Source organism: Xenopus laevis, chromosome 6L (assembly GCF_017654675.1).
Source record: "Xenopus laevis strain J_2021 chromosome 6L, Xenopus_laevis_v10.1, whole genome shotgun sequence".
Lineage (NCBI taxonomy): Eukaryota > Metazoa > Chordata > Amphibia > Anura > Pipidae > Xenopus > Xenopus laevis.
Genome location: NC_054381.1, coordinates 93,485,083 through 93,504,635, shown reverse-complemented (window position 1 = coordinate 93,504,635; position 19,553 = coordinate 93,485,083). Strand labels below are relative to the sequence as shown.

Here is a 19,553-nt window from a genome sequence, read left to right as displayed (position 1 = left end):
TTCCGCCAAAGAGACTCCCCCAGCGATCGACCGGACTTCTTTGCAAAGTTGATGGTGACAGAGAATTGTGCAGAGAGTGCTGTGTGTCATAAAACCATCACTGATCTTTCGTATAACCAACAGATGGCGCTGTGTGATATTGCCATCACTGTTAATCCTTTATTCAACCAACAGATGGCGCTGTGTGATATTGCAGTTACTGTTATTCTTTGATATAACCAACAGATGGCGCTGTGTGATATTGCAGTCACTGTTATTCTTTGATACAACCAACAGATGGTGCTGTGTGATATTGCAGTTACTGTTATTCTTTGATATAACCAACAGATGGCGCTGTGTGATATTGCAGTCACTGTTATTCTTTGATATAACCAACAGATGGCGCTGTGTGATATTGCAGTCACTGTTATTCTTTGATACAACCAACAGATGGCGCTGTGTGATATTGCAGTCACTGTTATTCTTTGATACAACCAACAGATGGCACTGTGTCATATTGCAGTCACTGTTATTCTTTGATATAACCAACAGATGGCGCTGTGTGATATTGCAGTCACTGTTATTCTTTGATACAACCAACAGATGGTGCTGTGTGATATTGCAGTTACTGTTATTCTTTGATATAACCAACAGATGGCGCTGTGTGATATTGCAGTCACTGTTATTCTTTGATATAACCAACAGATGGCGCTGTGTGATATTGCAGTCACTGTTATTCTTTGATACAACCAACAGATGGCGCTGTGTGATATTGCAGTCACTGTTATTCTTTGATACAACCAACAGATGGCACTGTGTCATATTGCAGTCACTGTTATTCTTTGATATAACCAACAGATGGCGCTGTGTGATATTGCAGTCACTGTTATTCTTTGATACAACCAACAGATGGCGCTGTGTGATATTGCAGTCACTGTTATTCTTTGATGCAACCAACAGATGGCGCTGTGTGATATTGCAGTCACTGTTATTCTTTGATATAACCAACAGATGGCGCTGTGTGATATTGCAGTCACTGTTATTCTTTGATACAACCAACAGATGGCGCTGTGTGATATTGCAGTCACTGTTATACTTTCATAAAACCAACAGAGGGCATTGTGGGATATTGCAGTCTCTCCCCAAGTGAACTGTTGGTATAGGAATGATTAAAAGTGACTGCAATCTCGGCTACTGCCCGCTGTCCCGAGTATAAGCCGAGGTAGACTTTTTCAGCACATTTTGGATGCTGAAAAACTCGGCTTATACCCGAGTATATACGGTATGTGTATATTTACATTAAACTAAATTTCAGTAATGGGATTTACAAGAACATTAATAATATCTATTGCAGCATTTTTATAATGTTGTTTTACAATATGATATGCCCTTAGGCAAAACCATGCGACTGCTGATTTCTTGTTGAATAAAACAATGATTGGAGGAAGTAAACATGTTTATAATGCAAACTTAATGTATCAGTACAAACTATATTAAACTAGAACAGGTGAATATGGTTATTTTTAATAACTATGACTTAGATGATTATTATTGTTTAACAGTTCACAGTTCCAATGAATCACATCATATAAATGAAATGCCAGTTTCAATAAATATCACCCTATTAAATCAATCTGTACATAAATCAAAAAATGTATTATTATATGAATACATTTTTACACTTAGGGGTGTATTTATTAACATTGGAGACAAACATCACCCCTGATGTTGCCCAAAGCAACCAATCAGCTATTAGGTTGAACAATAACAAGTTAGAAAACAAAAAAAAAAACTGAGCTAAACAAGCTTATGGAAAAAAAAAAAAAGAGGATGGTGTTTTGTGGAAATTATATTGCCACAGTAAGGAACAGTAAAGTTAGGTTGTGTGACACAACCCCAGTACAAGTCCTCATCACAGTCAGAACAGACTGTTCAAGGCAAAGTTTTTATGATTCTATAAGATGCTTCACAAAAAAAAGAATATAGATCAAAAGATACCATATGGGCATGGACACTTCCCCCCACCCCTGGAATTTTGAATACCTCCAAACTGTTTTGTTTACAGTTCACAGCCAGCTGCCAAATACCTGTTTAAATGTCCCACATTGCTCCTAGAGAAAGAATGCAAGATGGCCATGTGTTCCACTGTGGAATGCATGGCCATCTTGGATCTTTTACATGATCCAAGCCAAGAGAGACGAGCAGCATGGGAGCAGCAGCAATAACTTTGGTGTTGGTATTCTGCTTGTGCAAATGTAGGTGAGGTAAAGCTTTCAATCTATCCATTTCTGCATTGATCTTACTAGCATGTCTGGAGTTAATAGAGTGCTCATTGGCCATTTTTACAGTGGTCTTACTGGCTTATAAAGGTTTAATAAAGTGCTCACTGACCATTTCTACAGTGATTATGCTGGCACATTGTGCCAGTATTTAGATTATGTGTCTATATCACTTCCCATAAAGTTGCATGTTCTGGCACTTCCCACTGATTGGCAGCTCTGTTCCTGATTGCACATCCTGCTTCTAAACTATCCCAATATACTTGTTAAAATACACATTTATAAACCATAAAAAATGTATAATATACTCTCTAATATAGCTCATATACAGCTATGTACATTGTGTGTAACTTTATGGGCTTTGTCAATAAACTTATTTACTACAATTTCGCCACCTAGTTATTGTATAAAGGTTTGGTCTAGAAAGATAGGTTGTTTTTGTTTGCTTACTTTGCCCCCCTCCATGGAAAATTCTCTGTGGATGCCCATGGTCCCAGCATACTATAACAGGACAGGTAAGTAAATATTGCCAGGGACATAGCAAAACCATCTAAGAAAAACCTAAATAATAATTTTCTATTACCTGGTTCATCTAAATGGTTTTACTGTCAGGAATATGGCTTAAAATTTCCCTAAGGGATTGAAGGGTTAGGAGTTAAAGCAGTGATCCCCAACCAGTGGCTCGAAAGATAAAAACCAGGTGTATTGCCAAACAGAGCCTTAATGTAGGTTGAAAATCCACATAGGGGCTACTAAATGGCCAATCACAGCCCTTATTTGGCACCCCAGGAACATTTTTCATGCTTGCGTTGCTCCCCAACTCCTTTTACTTCTGAATGTTGCTCACAGGTTTAAAAGGTTTGGGGATCCCTGAGTTAAAGCCTTCCTGCTCCAGATGAGCAAGAATAAGCTTTTGTCATTGTATGATTCACCTCGATACAATGTCCCGATCAAATGGCCCCTGAAGCACTGTCCAGCTGTTCCACATTGTGCTTTACACTGTATAATAATATATAGCAATTATATACTGTCTGCCCTCTCCTGTGTGAAAGATGAGCTGTGATTGGCTGTCTACATACCATTGTTCTTCAACAGGCACATATGATTTAAGAAACAGACAACAAAGAGCCTTCTATAAGTAAGACCCTGGTTCGATTCCCAGTAGTAGCTCCTTGTGACCTGGACACTCAACCTCCTATGTCCCAGCATATCAAGTCGGCTTATACATAGGCAATTGTGTCTATGTATAGTGGCTAGCTTGGTTGCTATTTTACTTTTATTGGTTACATTTTCATTTCTCCATGAATCCTCTTCACATTTTAAAGGGCAGCTAATGATGTATGATGCCAGCTATCAAATTGCCCACCATAATTGTGGCTGCATGTTCACAGTTAGTGAAATTGTGCTATCAATGGGAGCTGAAAGCAACTGTCACAGAAAAATCAGTTGATTATCACTGTCAATAAGAAGTAAATTGATACATATAACTGATCCTTGTGATATTACTTGGGGAAATAATTTAGTTCAAAGCTTCATTGCTCTTCAGTTTGCTGGAACTAAGTGCTGAATGCCCCTTTTCAGTACATCAAGTCCTCAAATTTATATGGGAGTATGTTCCTTACATGAGTCTGTATTCCTTAAAACAAAGCTACCCCATAATTTCTGCCTGGTTATTATGGGTGTCTCTTGTGAGCACATTAGATCCCCTGTATCAGTCATTCCAGATTCTGTTAGTGAAGCATACTCCAATGTTACAGGTATATCTGTACATAGCAACCCCTCCCGTACTAAAGTGACAATGGCATGCTCTATGGGAAAAAAACAGGAACTAACTTTAGAGAAAGGTTTTTTCAATATGTTGGCGCTCTGAAAATACTTGTTAACAATAGTATATAAATATCTCTTCTATTTTTGTATGAATATATAGGTTCTTGGAGAGAAGACAGTTGGTAGTGAAATGACTATTGTGGTCGAGTTCACTAATCCATTAAAGAAGTCACTTCAGAATGTTGCTTTGCGTCTTGGAGGACCTGGACTTATGAGAACAAGAGCTAAAGTTTTTGGGTGAGTCAAAGTTCACATATATCTGAAATAATGCACTAGATGATCATTAATTTCCGCCCTTATAATGAAATTAAAGTGAATAATATGATGAAATATTTCATGATACAGGATCCATTATCTGGAAACCAATTTTTCAGAAATCTCAGAATTACGGAAAGGCAATCTCCCATAGACGCCATTATAATCAAATAATCCAAATTTTGGATGCCAGAGACTGATATACATATAACTTACTTAGACAGTGTCCGACCAGCATTGCTAGAAAGATTATTGAAACTATTCAAAGTCAGTAAACTTCTGTAATGTTCACAGTGTCTCCTTACCGATTCACAATTCATTTAAAGCTGAGACTATTGATTCCATAGTTCAAGGATTGTATTGAAGATGTCTGGATAAAGCTTTGGGACCTTTGTATGCAGAGGCAAAGGCTAGCTGCACTTTATTTAAATAATAATTCCATTTGTGTCTAGGTAATCAGGATGATAAATAACATATGCCTGATGATGGCTCAGCACATTATTTGGGATCATTCATCACTTTATTTTCTTTAACGCATAAATGATTATTGCTGTTTAAACGCATGGAATGTAACATTTTATTTTTTTTATTTTCTCTCTCATACACTAATATATCCACTCTCTCTCCTAAATACTTTTCAACATTATCAAGAACAATTTATTAGTACAGCATATACAGGTATATAATTTATTATATAATATATTTGTATATATATATATATATATATATATATATATATATATATATATATATATAGATATATATATATATATATATATATATATATATATATATATATATATATATATATATATATATATATATATATAATGCACACACAACCTCTGCAATGCAACTACATTCAAAAAAGTGGGGTGCTCAGTCCAAATATATGCATAGAGAAATAGTTTCAGACAGGCACACCCTATATAAAAATCATGTAACTTTTATAATTGACACACTGGGTCTTATTTATTAACGCAGCGCTAAAAAGAGCTCATTGGCCTGAAATTTGCCCAGCGCATGCGAGTATTTAATAACGTAGCACACTATACCTTAACAGTGCGATTTGTGTGCTAATGTAGACGCAGACAGGTGCGACGTGTGAAACTGCGTATCAGCTGTCGCAATGCTTATAATAAATTGTGCACACAGGAAGATACCGCAAAGGTAAGGATTAGTTGTGCTCATGTATGAATGCGCTGCTTTAATTAGTTGCATCACATTTCGCGCATATTGTGTTCACTTAGACGCATCTGCGTTTGTTTCTATGCTAATATTTGTTTGGTTGCAAAGGTGTTTAGCCTACCTGATACTCTTAAAGGAACCTTGGTCAATATAAACATGTTGGGGGGAAGGCATGGTTAACTTTAAAGGGATACTGTCATGGGGAAAAAAAAAATTTTCAAAACGAATCAGTTAATAGTGCTGCTCCAGCAGAATTCTGCACTGAAATCCATTTCTCAAAAGAGCAAACAGATTTTTTTATATTCAATTTTGAAATCTGACATGGGGCTAGACATTTTGTAGATTTCCCAGCTGCCCCAAGTCATGTGACTTGTGCTCTGATAAACTTCAATCACTCTTTACTGCTGTACTGCAAGGTGGAGTTATATCATCCCCCTCCCTTCACCCCCCCCCAGCAGCCAAACAAAAGAACAATGGGAAGGTAACCAGATAGCAGCTCCCTTAAGGTCCCCATAGACGCGACGATTCTTCTTGCCGAACGACCGATTTTAGGGAAGTCCGACCAATCCTTCGAAATTATCGTGCGGTTAGTGGTATTCGAACGATCGTACATCTTACGATTTTTCGGCCGACATCTGTCGGGAAATTGATCGGCCAGGTCAAAAAATCTTTGTCGGCCCCAGTGCAATCTCTCTATGTTTGCAGGGCCAAGCAGGCAGCTCCCCTTTGTTTTCCTGCCAAATTGGTCTTTTTAGTTGAGGTCAATTCGTACGATCGTACGATCGTTCTGAGAAGATATTGGTCTCACGATCAGGATCTGATCTTTTAAAAATCTCAACATCTATGGCCAGCTTAACACAAGATAACAGCTGCCTGGTAGATCTAAGAACAACACTCAATAGTAAAAACCCATGTCTCACTGAGACACATTCAGTTACATTGAGAAGGAAAAACAGCAGCCTGCCAAAAAGCATTTTTCTCTTTAAGTGCAGACACAAGTCACATGACCAGGGGTAGCTGGGAAATTGACAAAATGTCTAGCGCCATGTCAGATTTCAAAATTGAATATAAAAAAAATCTGTTTGCTCTTTTGAGAAATGGATTTCAGTGCAGAATTCTGCTGGAGTAGCACTATTAACTGATGCGTTTTAAAAAAAAACATGTTTTCCGATCACAGGATCGCTTTGATTTAAAACTTTACAGGGGTTGTTCACCTTTGAGTTAACTTTGAGTTAACAAACAACAGCCCCATTGTATTTGCCAGAACCCAGTTTAGCAGTGTGGCTCTGCACACATGTATAAAATTCTCTTTCAAGCAACATGAAACGCAAAAATGTGAATATACTAGCGCAGCTGGGCCGGAATGCACATGTTGAAGAGCGTTACTATTACGCCACGAAGAGGTGGTCATAAAAATTGTGGTGCTGTTGCCCAGGTGCAGTTTTGCACATATACAGATGCAAATCTGCGACGGCCGAAGTGCAAGTGCATTGTAGCCACGCCCCTCACAGCCACGGCATAGTTTGCGACATAAATGCCCAATCTTTTGCGCAAAGCACATAAACAAAACCATCACAAAAGCTCTGAGTTATGCGCAACATCACTGAAATATATTAGCGATCATTCGCGCTCGTGATGGCGCAGACAATCTTTTGCGTCCACTTATGCGCTGCGCTGCTTTAATAAATGAGCCCCATTGTCCCAAAAAAACATATTTTCTCTTAAGCTTCCATCAAAATCTTTACAAAAACATATGCATGCAATGTTAATGATATATTTGCCTTAATACCAGATGTCTATTATTACATATCTGTATATATAGTGAATAAAGTACCCCCTCTTGTAAATTATAAGGATATTATAAGTTACCGAAGAGTTTCATGACCATATAAAAACACGAGGCCGAAGGCCGAGTGTTTTTATACAGGTCATGAAACTCCAAGGTAACTTCTAATATCCTCATATTTTACAACTGGGGTACTTTATTTATTATAATAAACACATTTCAGTGAGTCATGTGACAGAAATGACATCAGAACTCACCATTTATAACTGATGACATCAGAACTCACCGTTTATAAGGATATAATTTACAAGATATTCATAGCTTTTGTGTATTATAACATTATATTGCATAATTTTTTTGGGGGGGTTATATTATTTTTAGATGCTGCAAGTAAATATAGTATTCAGAGCAAGCTCACCGAATTTCTTTGTTGGCTTCTTCCACAGGTATTCTGTGTGTAATACCCAATAGTTCAATGCATTCAGTAGTTGTGGAACAAATCCAGGGCAGCAACTTGTCTGCAAAGTTCTTTATTGGGATAATAAGTTACACAACATGTTTCGGGCCCACGCCCTTAAAGGGCGTGGGCCCGAAACATGTTGTGTAACTTATTATCCCAATAAAGAACTTTGCAGACAAGTTGCTGCCCTGGATTTGTTCCACAACTACTGAATGCATAGATGCTGCAAGTAATTGTGGATTTGAGCTTGCATTATGGTTTCATTTTTCTGAGCTCTAGTGGCTGAAAGACTTTAAATATTTGCAGTAGATTTAATTAAAAATTCTGTAAAAGTACTTCTTCAACAGGGATTATTGCTTGATGTGTTTCCTTCATTTATTTCAGGGAAATTCCAATGAATTCATCATTGACTTGGGAACAGAAATGCATACCACAACGAGCAGGTCTGAGGAAATTAATTGCTACACTAGATTGTGAGACAATACGACACATTTATGGAGAGCTAGAGCTGGAGGTCTTGGATAATCCTCTGTAAATCTCTATTTTGTAATGCAATAAGCAGGGTTTGCATATATATATATATATATATATATATATATATATATATATATATATATATATATATATACACACACAGTATATATATGAGTATACGTATATGTATATTGTGCTCTGGTTTAGAAAAACACAAGGATGAACTTGCGGTTATACCCTGTTCAATCATTTTAATACTGCAACCTTATGCTTTAAAATAACCAACACATGGCTTAAGCAAACACACCAGCATTAACCTATACCAGAAAACATCAGGACAAATGTTAGTAATTTTACTGCTTCTAAGTTTTTTTTAGATCTAGGGGCACTTTTAGTAAAACTCGAATCAATCAAATTTTTTTGTAAAACAAATATGACCAAACTCCCTTCCACAATATTCAACTTATTTATCGATAATTTTTCTTGAAACAATCGGAGCGGCAAAACGTCACAACAAAATCAAGCTCTGAAAAGTTGATTTTCATCAAAAACTTGACTTTTTCGGATTATCGGCCAAAAATCCCAAATTTTTCAGATTATCCAGCCCAGATGACAATCTCAAGAAACAACTTCAGGGACATCGGCCATTGACTTCTACATGACTTCAACAGGTTTGAGATGGACTATTTTCAAAATCGTATATTTAACAGCTTTAGCAGCTTTGGGGTATGATAAATCTCTATAAGTTCGAGTTTTTCTTTTCCCCATGAAAAATTCCTTGACCAGAAAACAATTGAGGTTTAATAAATGGGCCCCTTATTTATATTTTTCTGAAGAGTAGAAGCTGCTAGAGAACATACAGAGACACCTCACATTCCTGTAAGGCAATTTCATTTCATATCAATAGCACATAGCTTACTTTGTGAGTAACATCTATTGTATACAATAAGATATGAGCACAATCACCCTACAGCTGTCATTATGTAAAACAAACCTATTTGCAAATAACAAACTGCTATTTTGTCATGTTGGAATTGGGAAGTGGTGTAGAAACTTGCACCAATGTTGCTGTCCATTTTAGTAGCACACTGTGGCCCTTAATGAACAGACCTCAAATGGCAATCCATGGCCATGAAGAAGCCCTGTATTTTATCCATATTTTATTGTATCCATTTTCTAATTTAAGTGGATAGGAAGAGTTTATTCCCATGAAAACTCACGTTGCATAAGCTTAGCAACATAAACGGTAGTCCATCCAATCCACAATTTCAGTGTTTAAACTGGATTTTATGTTTAGGTTCTGCTTAGGAGCAGAAACCCATAGCAAACTGGTAACCAGTAAATGCTACCTGCTGATTGGTTAATAATATTAATCAGCAGGTAGCATTTACAAACAATTATGTTTGCCCAGGTACAGTAATACATATTAACTTAATATGTATTACTGCACCAGGGCAAACATAATTGTGGTCATTTATCAACACTGGACAAATTTGCCCACAGGCAACCCAGTGCAACCAATCAAATTTCTGCATTCATCGTTCTACTTGCAGCTGGCTTTAAAAACGAATCACTGATTGGTTGCTACAGATAACTGCCTTGGGCAAAGTGTTAATAAATGAGCCCAAGTGCCTTTTATGACATAACCCCTGGTTCCAGTTATCTTGAAATATTCAGTGTGTTTATATACGTATTATAAACTAATATCTCACCCGTGGTGGGAGGGTGGATGTTACAAAACAGGTGTCATTTACAGTATACAGTAGCAAGTTATTCGTTTTGCAACTGTACTAAGACTAATGAAAGCAAAATTCCTATGACCAGTTCATTATTTAATAAGAACACCAGCAAATCAACAAACAGTCAGATATATTTTTTTATATAACTTTCAGATCATTATTCCACACTGGGATATAAAAAAGCTAAAGACATAAAAGCAGTTAAATATATTATTAATACTTAATACACAGTGTATGTGCTTCTCTTCTCTAGCAGGAAATAAAAATATCTCCTCTTCAGAGGATCATTAATATTGCTGTCTAACCACTTTGTAAGGCTCTTACTTTGCGTTAATTAGTACATTTCCTTTTTTTCTTAAATGTTTCTTATAAAACCAAACAATCCTACTTATGATATGCATGCATAAAGTAATTATACTCAAACTTTTTAATTGAAGTATTAAATTGCACACTGGCTTTTTAATTGAACCGTTAAATAAAGTATATTTGATTAGACTTACGGTATAAGTAATTTGTTCTTCTTTGAAAAAGCTCCATCTTTTCGCAGTAGGTTTTGTTATTTTTGGATTCCAGAAAATGCACTCTATGCTATATGAACTATTTCTAGTTAACTCTAGTTAACTACATGTTGGAAACTAAACACAGGCTTCAGTGTTTGTTATAAGGTGCATAGGAAACAATGTCATCTATTTTTAATAAATAAAAGTAATTTGATTATAAACAAGTAGATCTCACTCGGGGTCACCAACTACATGTATCTTGGTTCTGATCTGTTTAAATGGCCATTGTGATCAACAATTGTATTCCAATGGGGCCCATGGAGACTCATAACCACTGTCTAAGGACCACATCAATGGCCTTTATAATACAACCTAGCCAAATTCATATCAAACATTTCCCCCATCAAATATTGATTAATAGAGCATACGGTTGAAGCCATAGAGGAAACAATGGTCTGCTAACGATGAAAAGTGGATGAACTGACCGCTACTGTGATGGGATGCCTTAACTTTTTTTCTCCTACCTATCATACCTCCCACATATTTGAGTGTATATGTATGATATAACCCACATGCCAGTATACATAGTTACATATCTAATTTTGGTTTAAAAAAGACAATCAAATTCAAATTCTCCAAATTAACCCCAGTGCACATACACTATTTATACCAACACCTATACTAAACTAAATGTAGATCTTAAGATCACAATTGCTTGGATATTATGCTTGTTCCATATATAATATAATGAAATAGGTATGAGATCTGTTATCCTGAAACCCATTATCCAGAAAGCTCAGAATTAAGGGAAACCCATCTCCCATAGACTTTATCCAAGTAACTGATTTTGTTTTTCAAATGATTTCCCTTTTTTCTGTAATAATAAAACAGTGCCTTGTACTTGATTCAAGATATAGTTCATTCTTACTGGATGCAAAACAATGTTATTGGGTTTATTTCATGTTTAAATGATTTTTAAAGTAGACTTAAGGTATGAAGTTCCAAATTACATAAAGATCCAGTAACTGGAAAACCCCTAGGTCCCGAGCATTCTTATACTGGTATGGGACCTGTTATCCAGAATACTTAGGACCTGGAGATATTTCCGTAATTTGGATCTTCCTACCTAAAGTCTACTAGAAAAACATAAAAAAAAATCAATAGGATTGTTTTGCTTCCAATAAGGATTAATTATACTTTAATTATACTTTGGCTCAAGTACAATGTTCTGTTTTATTATTACAGAGAAATGGGAAATTATTTTTAAAAACTTGGATTATTTTGATAAAATAGAGTCTACGGGAGATAGTCTTTCTGTCATTCTGAGCTTTCTGGATAATGGGTTTTCCGGAAAGCAGATCCCACACCTGTATTCTTAAAGAACTAATGGAAAATAGTAATCTAAACTAGAAAGGAAAAAAACCACTTTAAATTTGTTGGTGTTATAAAAAAAGTAAATGAAATATGTTGAGTTTATATATTGCTGTGGAGTAAAATGCAAATGTCTGAGAAAAAACTTCACTCAGAGGACCTGGAAATGGATTTCTGTTTATTGAGCAGTTGTCTATATTTCAGTTCAAATCTTAACAACATTAACAAGTATTCAATAATCCTCCCAGCCCCCAGCTTTCTGTAGATCTATAAACAATAACATACACAAGAGCTTTGCATCTTATTGCTATTGAACTTGATTCATAGTAAATGGGTCCCACTCCTAAGACTTGTCCCTAACTATACAAAATCTTTCATCTATAGTGTACATCCAAGCATAACAGATAGTGTTATTAGGTACAATATTATTATGGCAAAGCAGACTTGTGTTCAACTACAGAATGGGGAACTGCCTATAGTGTATCAAATGTGCTTGGATTGGTACAGTGATATTATGATCTTTATACTGTATATATTGCATTCTTTTCTTGTAAACTGGATGAGATTCTATGTGTCAATCAGATTTGATTGGCCACACTAAAGTTGCCGCATACTACTACATTGCTCTGGCTGGAGGAGATGGATTTAATTTACATTAAAAATATACTTCAGTCTGACTGAAGTCTGTAGTGTGAAGTGACCCTATAGGCACAAGTAATCATCACTTGAGTTTTATTGCTTGAATTGTCCTAAAGGGTGTCTTGACTTTGTATTATGCATTAGTCAGATAGTGTCCACACAAAGTGCTTCAAATAAGGGCCAGAAGTTTTTGTATCACTTATGTGTACACAAATCCAATCATTTTCGACACATACTGACGGAATAGGACACAAAGCCACTCTATAGTCTATACACACCCTCCATCTCCTTTTGGCATAAACCACCACCTCACCACATTGAGCTTGGAACCCTGGAGCACTAAGACACTAAGGTAACCCAGGTGCAGTAACCCATAACAACCAATACCTACTGATTGATTATAGTGGCACCTCAGCAAACATATCATCAATACAGGCAAACAAAAGTGTTGAATAGCTGGTATTTGATACCTGTCCCTATCTTCAAGTTTTCACCCCTAGGGGCAAATTCACTAAAGGACGAAGTGCTTAACGCTAGCGTTAATTCGCTAGCGTAGCGCATTTTTGTTAATTCGCCAATTCACTAACGGACACTGGCGTAAATTCGCTAGTGTTACTTCGCACCCTTACGCCTGGCGAATTTGCGCAATGGACGTAACTACGCAAATTCACTGACGCGCGCATTTTTCTGAACGTTACCTTTTACGCCAGACTTCCTTCGCCACCTCAGTCCAGGCGAAGTGCAATAGAGTAGATAGGGATTGAAAATTTTTTTGGGGCTACCCTCCTTCCCCCCTACATTTCCTAACTCATGGCACCTTAACTAAACAGTGGGCACATGTGTAGGGCAAAATAAAAATTTTATTTTCTGTTTTGAAGGTTTCCCAGGCTTGTGTAGTGATGCTACATATACCTCCATTGTAACTTTAATTTGGCGCCGTATGCAAATTAAGCATCGCTAGCGTAACTTCACTTTGCTTGGCGATTTAACGCTAGTGCAACTTCGCAACCTTACGCTTCCCCTGAACGCAACTTTGCATTTTTGTGAATTTGCATAGCGCTTGCGAAAATATGCCTGGCGAAGTGCGGCGAAGCGGACACTGGCACAACTACAAATCTTAATGAATTTGCCCCCTAGTCTTGGAGTCTTAAAAAGCTAGTATGGATTCGTCCCTGTACCCCCAATTTATTTATTTGAATCTAACCCTCATTTGGGGAACTGGTTGTTTAGTTAGTTTGTTAACATCCAGTGGGACATTAAGTCATTAAACTTCAATCACAAAAGAACACTAATTTTAACAGAATCAAAATGGTCACACTGACACTCAATGAAACTATATATACTAATATCTATACTAATTGTAGATTTTAGTATCACAGTAGCCTATGACATTATGCTTGTCCAAGAAAAGTCCTTCTTAACAGAATAAGCCATCACAACATCATCCGGCAGTAGATTCCCCAACCTCACTGTCCTCACTGTGAAGAACCGCCTACACTGCTTCAAATGAAAGTTAATTTTCTCTAGTTTAAAGCTATGGCTTCTGGTGAGGTGATCCTCTTTGGGGAAAAGGTCCCCCACTATAATGCCCTCTAATGTACTTGTGAAGTTTAATCATGCCCCCTCACAAGTGTCTTTTTTTCCAGAGAAAACCTTGGCAGTCTATACTCATAATTTAAGTCTTCCATCCCTCTAACCAGTTTAGTTGCACGTCTCTGCACTCTCTCCAGCTTATTTATATCCCTCTTAAGGACTGAAGTCCAAAATTGCACTGCATAGTCCAGATGAGGCCTAACCAGGATCCTTTAAAGGGCCCACAATTTAATTTTTACAGGTGGGGGCACAAGAGGGAACCAGCAGGCAGCAGTATTCCACAGAAGTCGAAGAACCCGGAAGCAGAAATGCTGTGGCAGGAGGTTTATGGCTATGCAGAGAATAGCAGTTCGAATTTCCCGCCCCATACTGGTTTCTGCTGGGGAGCGGACGGGAAAGAACTTTGTTCCTGCTTGTGTAGACTTGGTTGACACATAATTCATCATGGCTCCCTGCAGTTCCTCCTCTTCCCCCACCCAAGGCTGTGCAGACAGTGAGAATCCCAGTAAAATTCAGAAGGGCTACTCAGATTTATTACTCCTAACCTGAAGTTTCTTGTGGTTATTTCTGCAGAAATGTGGCTCTTTCTTCTCAGTTTCTCCCACAGTGACAACATTAACTATTTCCTTTATTTGCCTTTATTAGCCATTTTGAATTTTAATGGGATCCTGTCATCAGAAAACATGTTTTTTTCAAAACACATCAGTTAATAGTGCTACTCCAGCAGAATTCTGCACTGAAATCCATTTCTCAAAAGAGCAAACAGATTTTTTTTATATTCAATTTTGAAATCTGACATGGGGCTAGACATTTTGACAATTTCCCAGCTGCCCCCAGTCATGTGACTTGTGCCTGCACTTTAGGAGAGAAATGCTTTCTGGCAGGCTGCTGTTTTTCCTTCACAATGTAACTGAATGTGTCTCAGCGGGACATGGGTTTTTACTATTGAGTGCTGTTCTTAGATCTACCAGGGAGCTGTTATCTTGTATTAGGGAGCTGCTATCTGGTTACCTTCCCATTGTTCTGTTGTTAGGCTGCTGGGGGGAAAAAGGGAGGGGGGTGATATTACTCCAACTTGCAGTACAGCAGTAAAGAGTGATTGAAGTTTATCAGAGCACAAGTCACATGACTTGGGGCAGCTGGGAAGTTGACAATATGTCTAGCCCCATGTCAGATTTCAAAATTGAATATAAAAAAATCTGTTTGCTCTTTTGAGAAATGGATTCAGTGCAGCATTCTGCTGGAGCAGCACTATTAACTGATTTATTTTGAAAAAAAAATTTTTTCCCATGACAGTATCCCTTTAACCTTAATATTATACATATTAACCTTAATTTGCATTTTAACCATAATGGTATACATGGAATTGCCACTGTGACTTCCTTATATGAGTTCTGGGGGTAGTATACATTATAATGTGTTTGTTTATATTGTTATATTTACAGACGGTGTATCTGTAAAATGGGTAGTGGTTATTTGGTGGGTATGTCTCACAAAGGGAGGTGGTCTAAAAATGTTGCTGTAGTCACACTCTTCCTCCTGTGCCTAGATTTTAAAAATCTGGACACATTACTCCAGACTTGTTGGTGTGTTCCATGGCAGGCCCGGACTGGCAATGTCCTTGTTCGGGCAAATGCCCGAAGGGCCGCTCCAATTACTGCTGAAATGGGCCGCTTCTGTTGTTTAATGCAACAGACTACAGCACGCACGGCAATTAATGCCTCTCCTTTGCTTCTCCCTTCACAAGCACTCAAACACATACCGAGCAGCCTTGTGTTCCTCCCACCTCCTATGATTGGCCATCAGTCAGGGAAAGGGGAAGATCACGCCCCTCTCATTGGCCAGCTGACTGGTTGGGGAGTTTCCGCCCTGTTTCTGTGAAACGAGAAGCTGGGGGGAGGAGGTGGAGAGACAGAGAGTAATGAATGGCACGGCAGGCTCCTTCCTGGTCAGTATCAAGCAGCTGGGAAGGTAGGCAGATGATATCCAATTAGTTGCTGAAAGTACCAGCAGAAATCTTCACTGCTGTTTGCTGGTTATTGTGAACTTTTTCAATTGATTGATTTGTCTATGAATAAATCCGTTGATAATGTAAAAAAATCAATTTTACAGTGTTTTTTCTTTCTTTACACTAGTAATATTGCCTAGTATATATATATATATATATATATATATATATATATATATATATATATATATATATATATATATATATATATATATATATATATATATATATAAATAAACATGTAACCTGCTCTTGCTGTTGAGGGGCTGTGCAAAGGCAGCAGTACAAAGGGCAGCACTAATACATTCCACATGCTTCACAGTGGTTTCATTTTATGACAGAATCTAGCAAAAAAAGAACCTCTGAAATATATTTTTAATGTAGTTGCTACCAAACAGCAGGATTAGTTTAGTAACCCTTTACCTCATCAAGAAGGTTTATTGTGCAGGATAAAGACCATGAGAAAAATATCTCTGAGTTGGTCCCCCCTCACTCTAAACCTTGCCTTCTGGTTGGTGCCTGCTGGTACTGCATATGACCAGCACACTCTGGCTTTCACTATGTTAATTAAAGCGTTATATTACATTTGTCCTATAATTCAAATTTTCAGCACAAATATGTGCATCATCTGTTATTCTGCACTGCTGCACAATACTGCATATATAAGTAGTGCCTGCATATTTGTGCTTATCTCCTAATTTATTTTAAAGTGAAATCCATAAAAACTCACACTCACGGCCAGACTTACAATCTGTCTGATCGGGGCAAATACCCAAAGGGCTACTCCATTTACTACTGAAATGGCTGCTTCTGTTTTGTGTAGTTAAACTGTAGTCGGTCTCACCAGGGCCCATCAGAGCTACGACAGACTACAGCACGCAGCTTCCAATACAGGAATGGGATCTGTTATCCAGAATGCTCGGAACCTGGGGTTTTCTGGATAACCCATCATTACATAATTTGGATTTTCATACCTTAAGTCTACTAAAAATCATATGCTATCTGTGTGTATAGCTTTTGGGCCTGCGGGATAGTTTATAGATGCTTTTTGAGTTAACTTTTACTATGGTGTAGAGAGTGATATTTGCAATTGGTTTTTATTTTTTTGTTATGTGTAGTTTTTTGAGTTATTTAGCTTTTTATTCAGCAACTCTCCAGTTAGCAATTTCAGTTCTGCCTATCCCCTGTCAGTGGTGTAATTATAAGGGGTTAGGGGGTACTTAGGGCCCACAATTGGATCAACCCAAAATCGCCCACCTCAAGCCGTTGATTTATTTATATACAGTAGGCAACTGTGCTGATGAATTATAGCATCTATGGCAGTATATCACAGTTATTTTGAGAATCATTTTTATCTGCATACACAAGAGGGTGAATAGACCTACGAGGTGCACACCAATATGCAAGTTTTAACCCAATATATAAGTGTGGCTGAGTACAAGAGCATTGTGTGTTTACATGTGGGCTGCTTTGATTTTTTTTGCCCGGGCTGCTTTTTACTCCCAGTCCGGCCCTGTTCCATGGTAAAGATTTGTTTTCCTTTATTATGCTATCTCTGAGTGCCTCAGAGACTGTTTTTCCTCTAACCATAATCACTGTCTCGTTTACCTGGCAATTAATGAAAAAAAAAAATGCTTCCCAGCAGAACATCAAACTAGCAGCTGAATGTACCTCCTCCTTGCAGTTTTTTTTTTATGCTGAATTGCCCCATGAGAGATTGAGTAAAGGTCTGTTACAAGCAGGTTGAAACAGTTCTGTCTGTTTTTCACTTTATCTGTCTGCTTGTCAGTGACAATGAAGAGTTCCGAAAACCAGTGCTGTGGGCATAAGCAAAAGCAGAAAGGAAATCAATAAAGTTTCTATGTTCGGTTAGGTTCATTGTAATGCTGAGCCACCGCTATACTCTACAAAACCTGCAAAACATCAGTGCGGAAGTGACTATCATTCATTAGCAGGAGCATGTTTATTGTGGGTGGATAAGAGCCAGAATATTGCAGAACAGCACTTAGCATGTCTGCTTGACCTTTGGTGAATGGGACTATGTGCGTATGCTTTTAAGCATATTTTTTTCTCTTCAGAATACGGTCATCAATGAAGCTTCCATGATGAAAATGCAAGTTACTATTTGGGAACATTTTATTATGATTTTGCATACTACAATTCGTAACTGGCATCGAATTCAGAAACTAAGTCTGACCAAAATGATTTGGTCTGGCCATTCAGTCATTTTATACCATAATGGAGTATCCACTAATCCATGTTAGAGGCAGCTCCTATGCAATATCACATGGAATCACATGGTCATTCTCTCAAGTTAACTGTGCATGGGGTCATTGCCTATCCTGAAGAAAGCTGGGCCTGCATTTGAGTAGCAATTCTAATCAGCCCTTAAACCAGTCAGTTAGATAACTCAGCTACTGCTTCTAATACCTTTCGTTAGGTAATTAACCTGATGTACATGGGTTACTCAAGCATCCCACATACCCCCGGTTCAGAAAAAGAGCTCTGGGGAGATGTCTGGGCCCTTTAAAGTGTAGGCAGCAGGAAGCAGGAAGTGTAGTAGATGTATAATAGGCAGCTGCTACCCCTAGTGAATAAGATACAAATATGTGGTAATGGGGTATCATGATACCAAGAATCTGGGGGGAAATGCATTAAATAAACACAAATGTAATGTAACACAAAAATATATAAATAAGTTTGAAAATAAAATGTTCAATGGTAAAAGTGTAAAATAGTATTAAATACTACACCATAAAAACCATTCCTTTAATAAGCAGAGACAATGTATCATATCAAAAGTTTTATGTGCCCTGGTAAAAGTTATTTTAAAAATACAAATGTGTAGTTATATTCCTCCCAGCCCCATGTTTTGGTGGAATATCAGTTTCACTGAATGTGGGGATGCTGATTTGTTTACTTTTCCCAGTCAATATATCAATAAATAGCAGCCTGTGTAACTCTGTATTCCAGAGAAGACATATTATCTACTGTACATCACAAGGAGTTTCTATGAATGTAGAAAGCATGTGAGGAAAAGACCTGGCTGAAATGTACCTGCTCATTTTGTTATTTTATATTCATTTTTATAAGCAGGGTTTATATACGGTGGCATTTTTTCAATCAGATCCATTAATCTAGGGCAGGGTTCCCCAACCTTTTATACCTGTGAGACACATTTAAATGTAAAAAAGTTGGGGGGCAACACAAGCATGAAACAATTCCTCAGTTGTCAAATGGGTTATGATTGGCTAATTGGTAGCCCCTATGTGGACTTGCAGTATATAGGAGGCTCTCTTTAGCAAAACGCCTGGTTTTTCGGCAACAAAATCTTGCATCCAAGTCAGGAATTAAAAATTAGCACCTGCTTTGAGGCCAATGGGGGCAAGATCCAATGGGTAGTGAACATGTTGCTCACGAGCCACTGGTTGTGGATCACTGTTCTAGGGATACAG

At 37.5% G+C, this 19,553-nt stretch overlaps 1 protein-coding gene across 1 annotated transcript in view; it reads left to right on the top strand.

Moving 5' to 3' along the window:
• Positions 1-10,482, top strand: part of f13a1.L (coagulation factor XIII, A1 polypeptide L homeolog) — an 88,409-nt gene extending 77,927 nt beyond the window's left edge. Inside the window, exons 14-15 of the mRNA XM_041566278.1 lie at positions 4,186-4,322; positions 8,159-10,482. Coding sequence (XP_041422212.1) covers positions 4,186-4,322; positions 8,159-8,309 — 288 coding nt within the window. The 3' untranslated portion in view covers positions 8,310-10,482. The remainder of the gene's footprint in view (positions 1-4,185; positions 4,323-8,158) is intronic.
• The last annotated feature ends 9,071 nt before the right edge of the window (positions 10,483-19,553 follow it).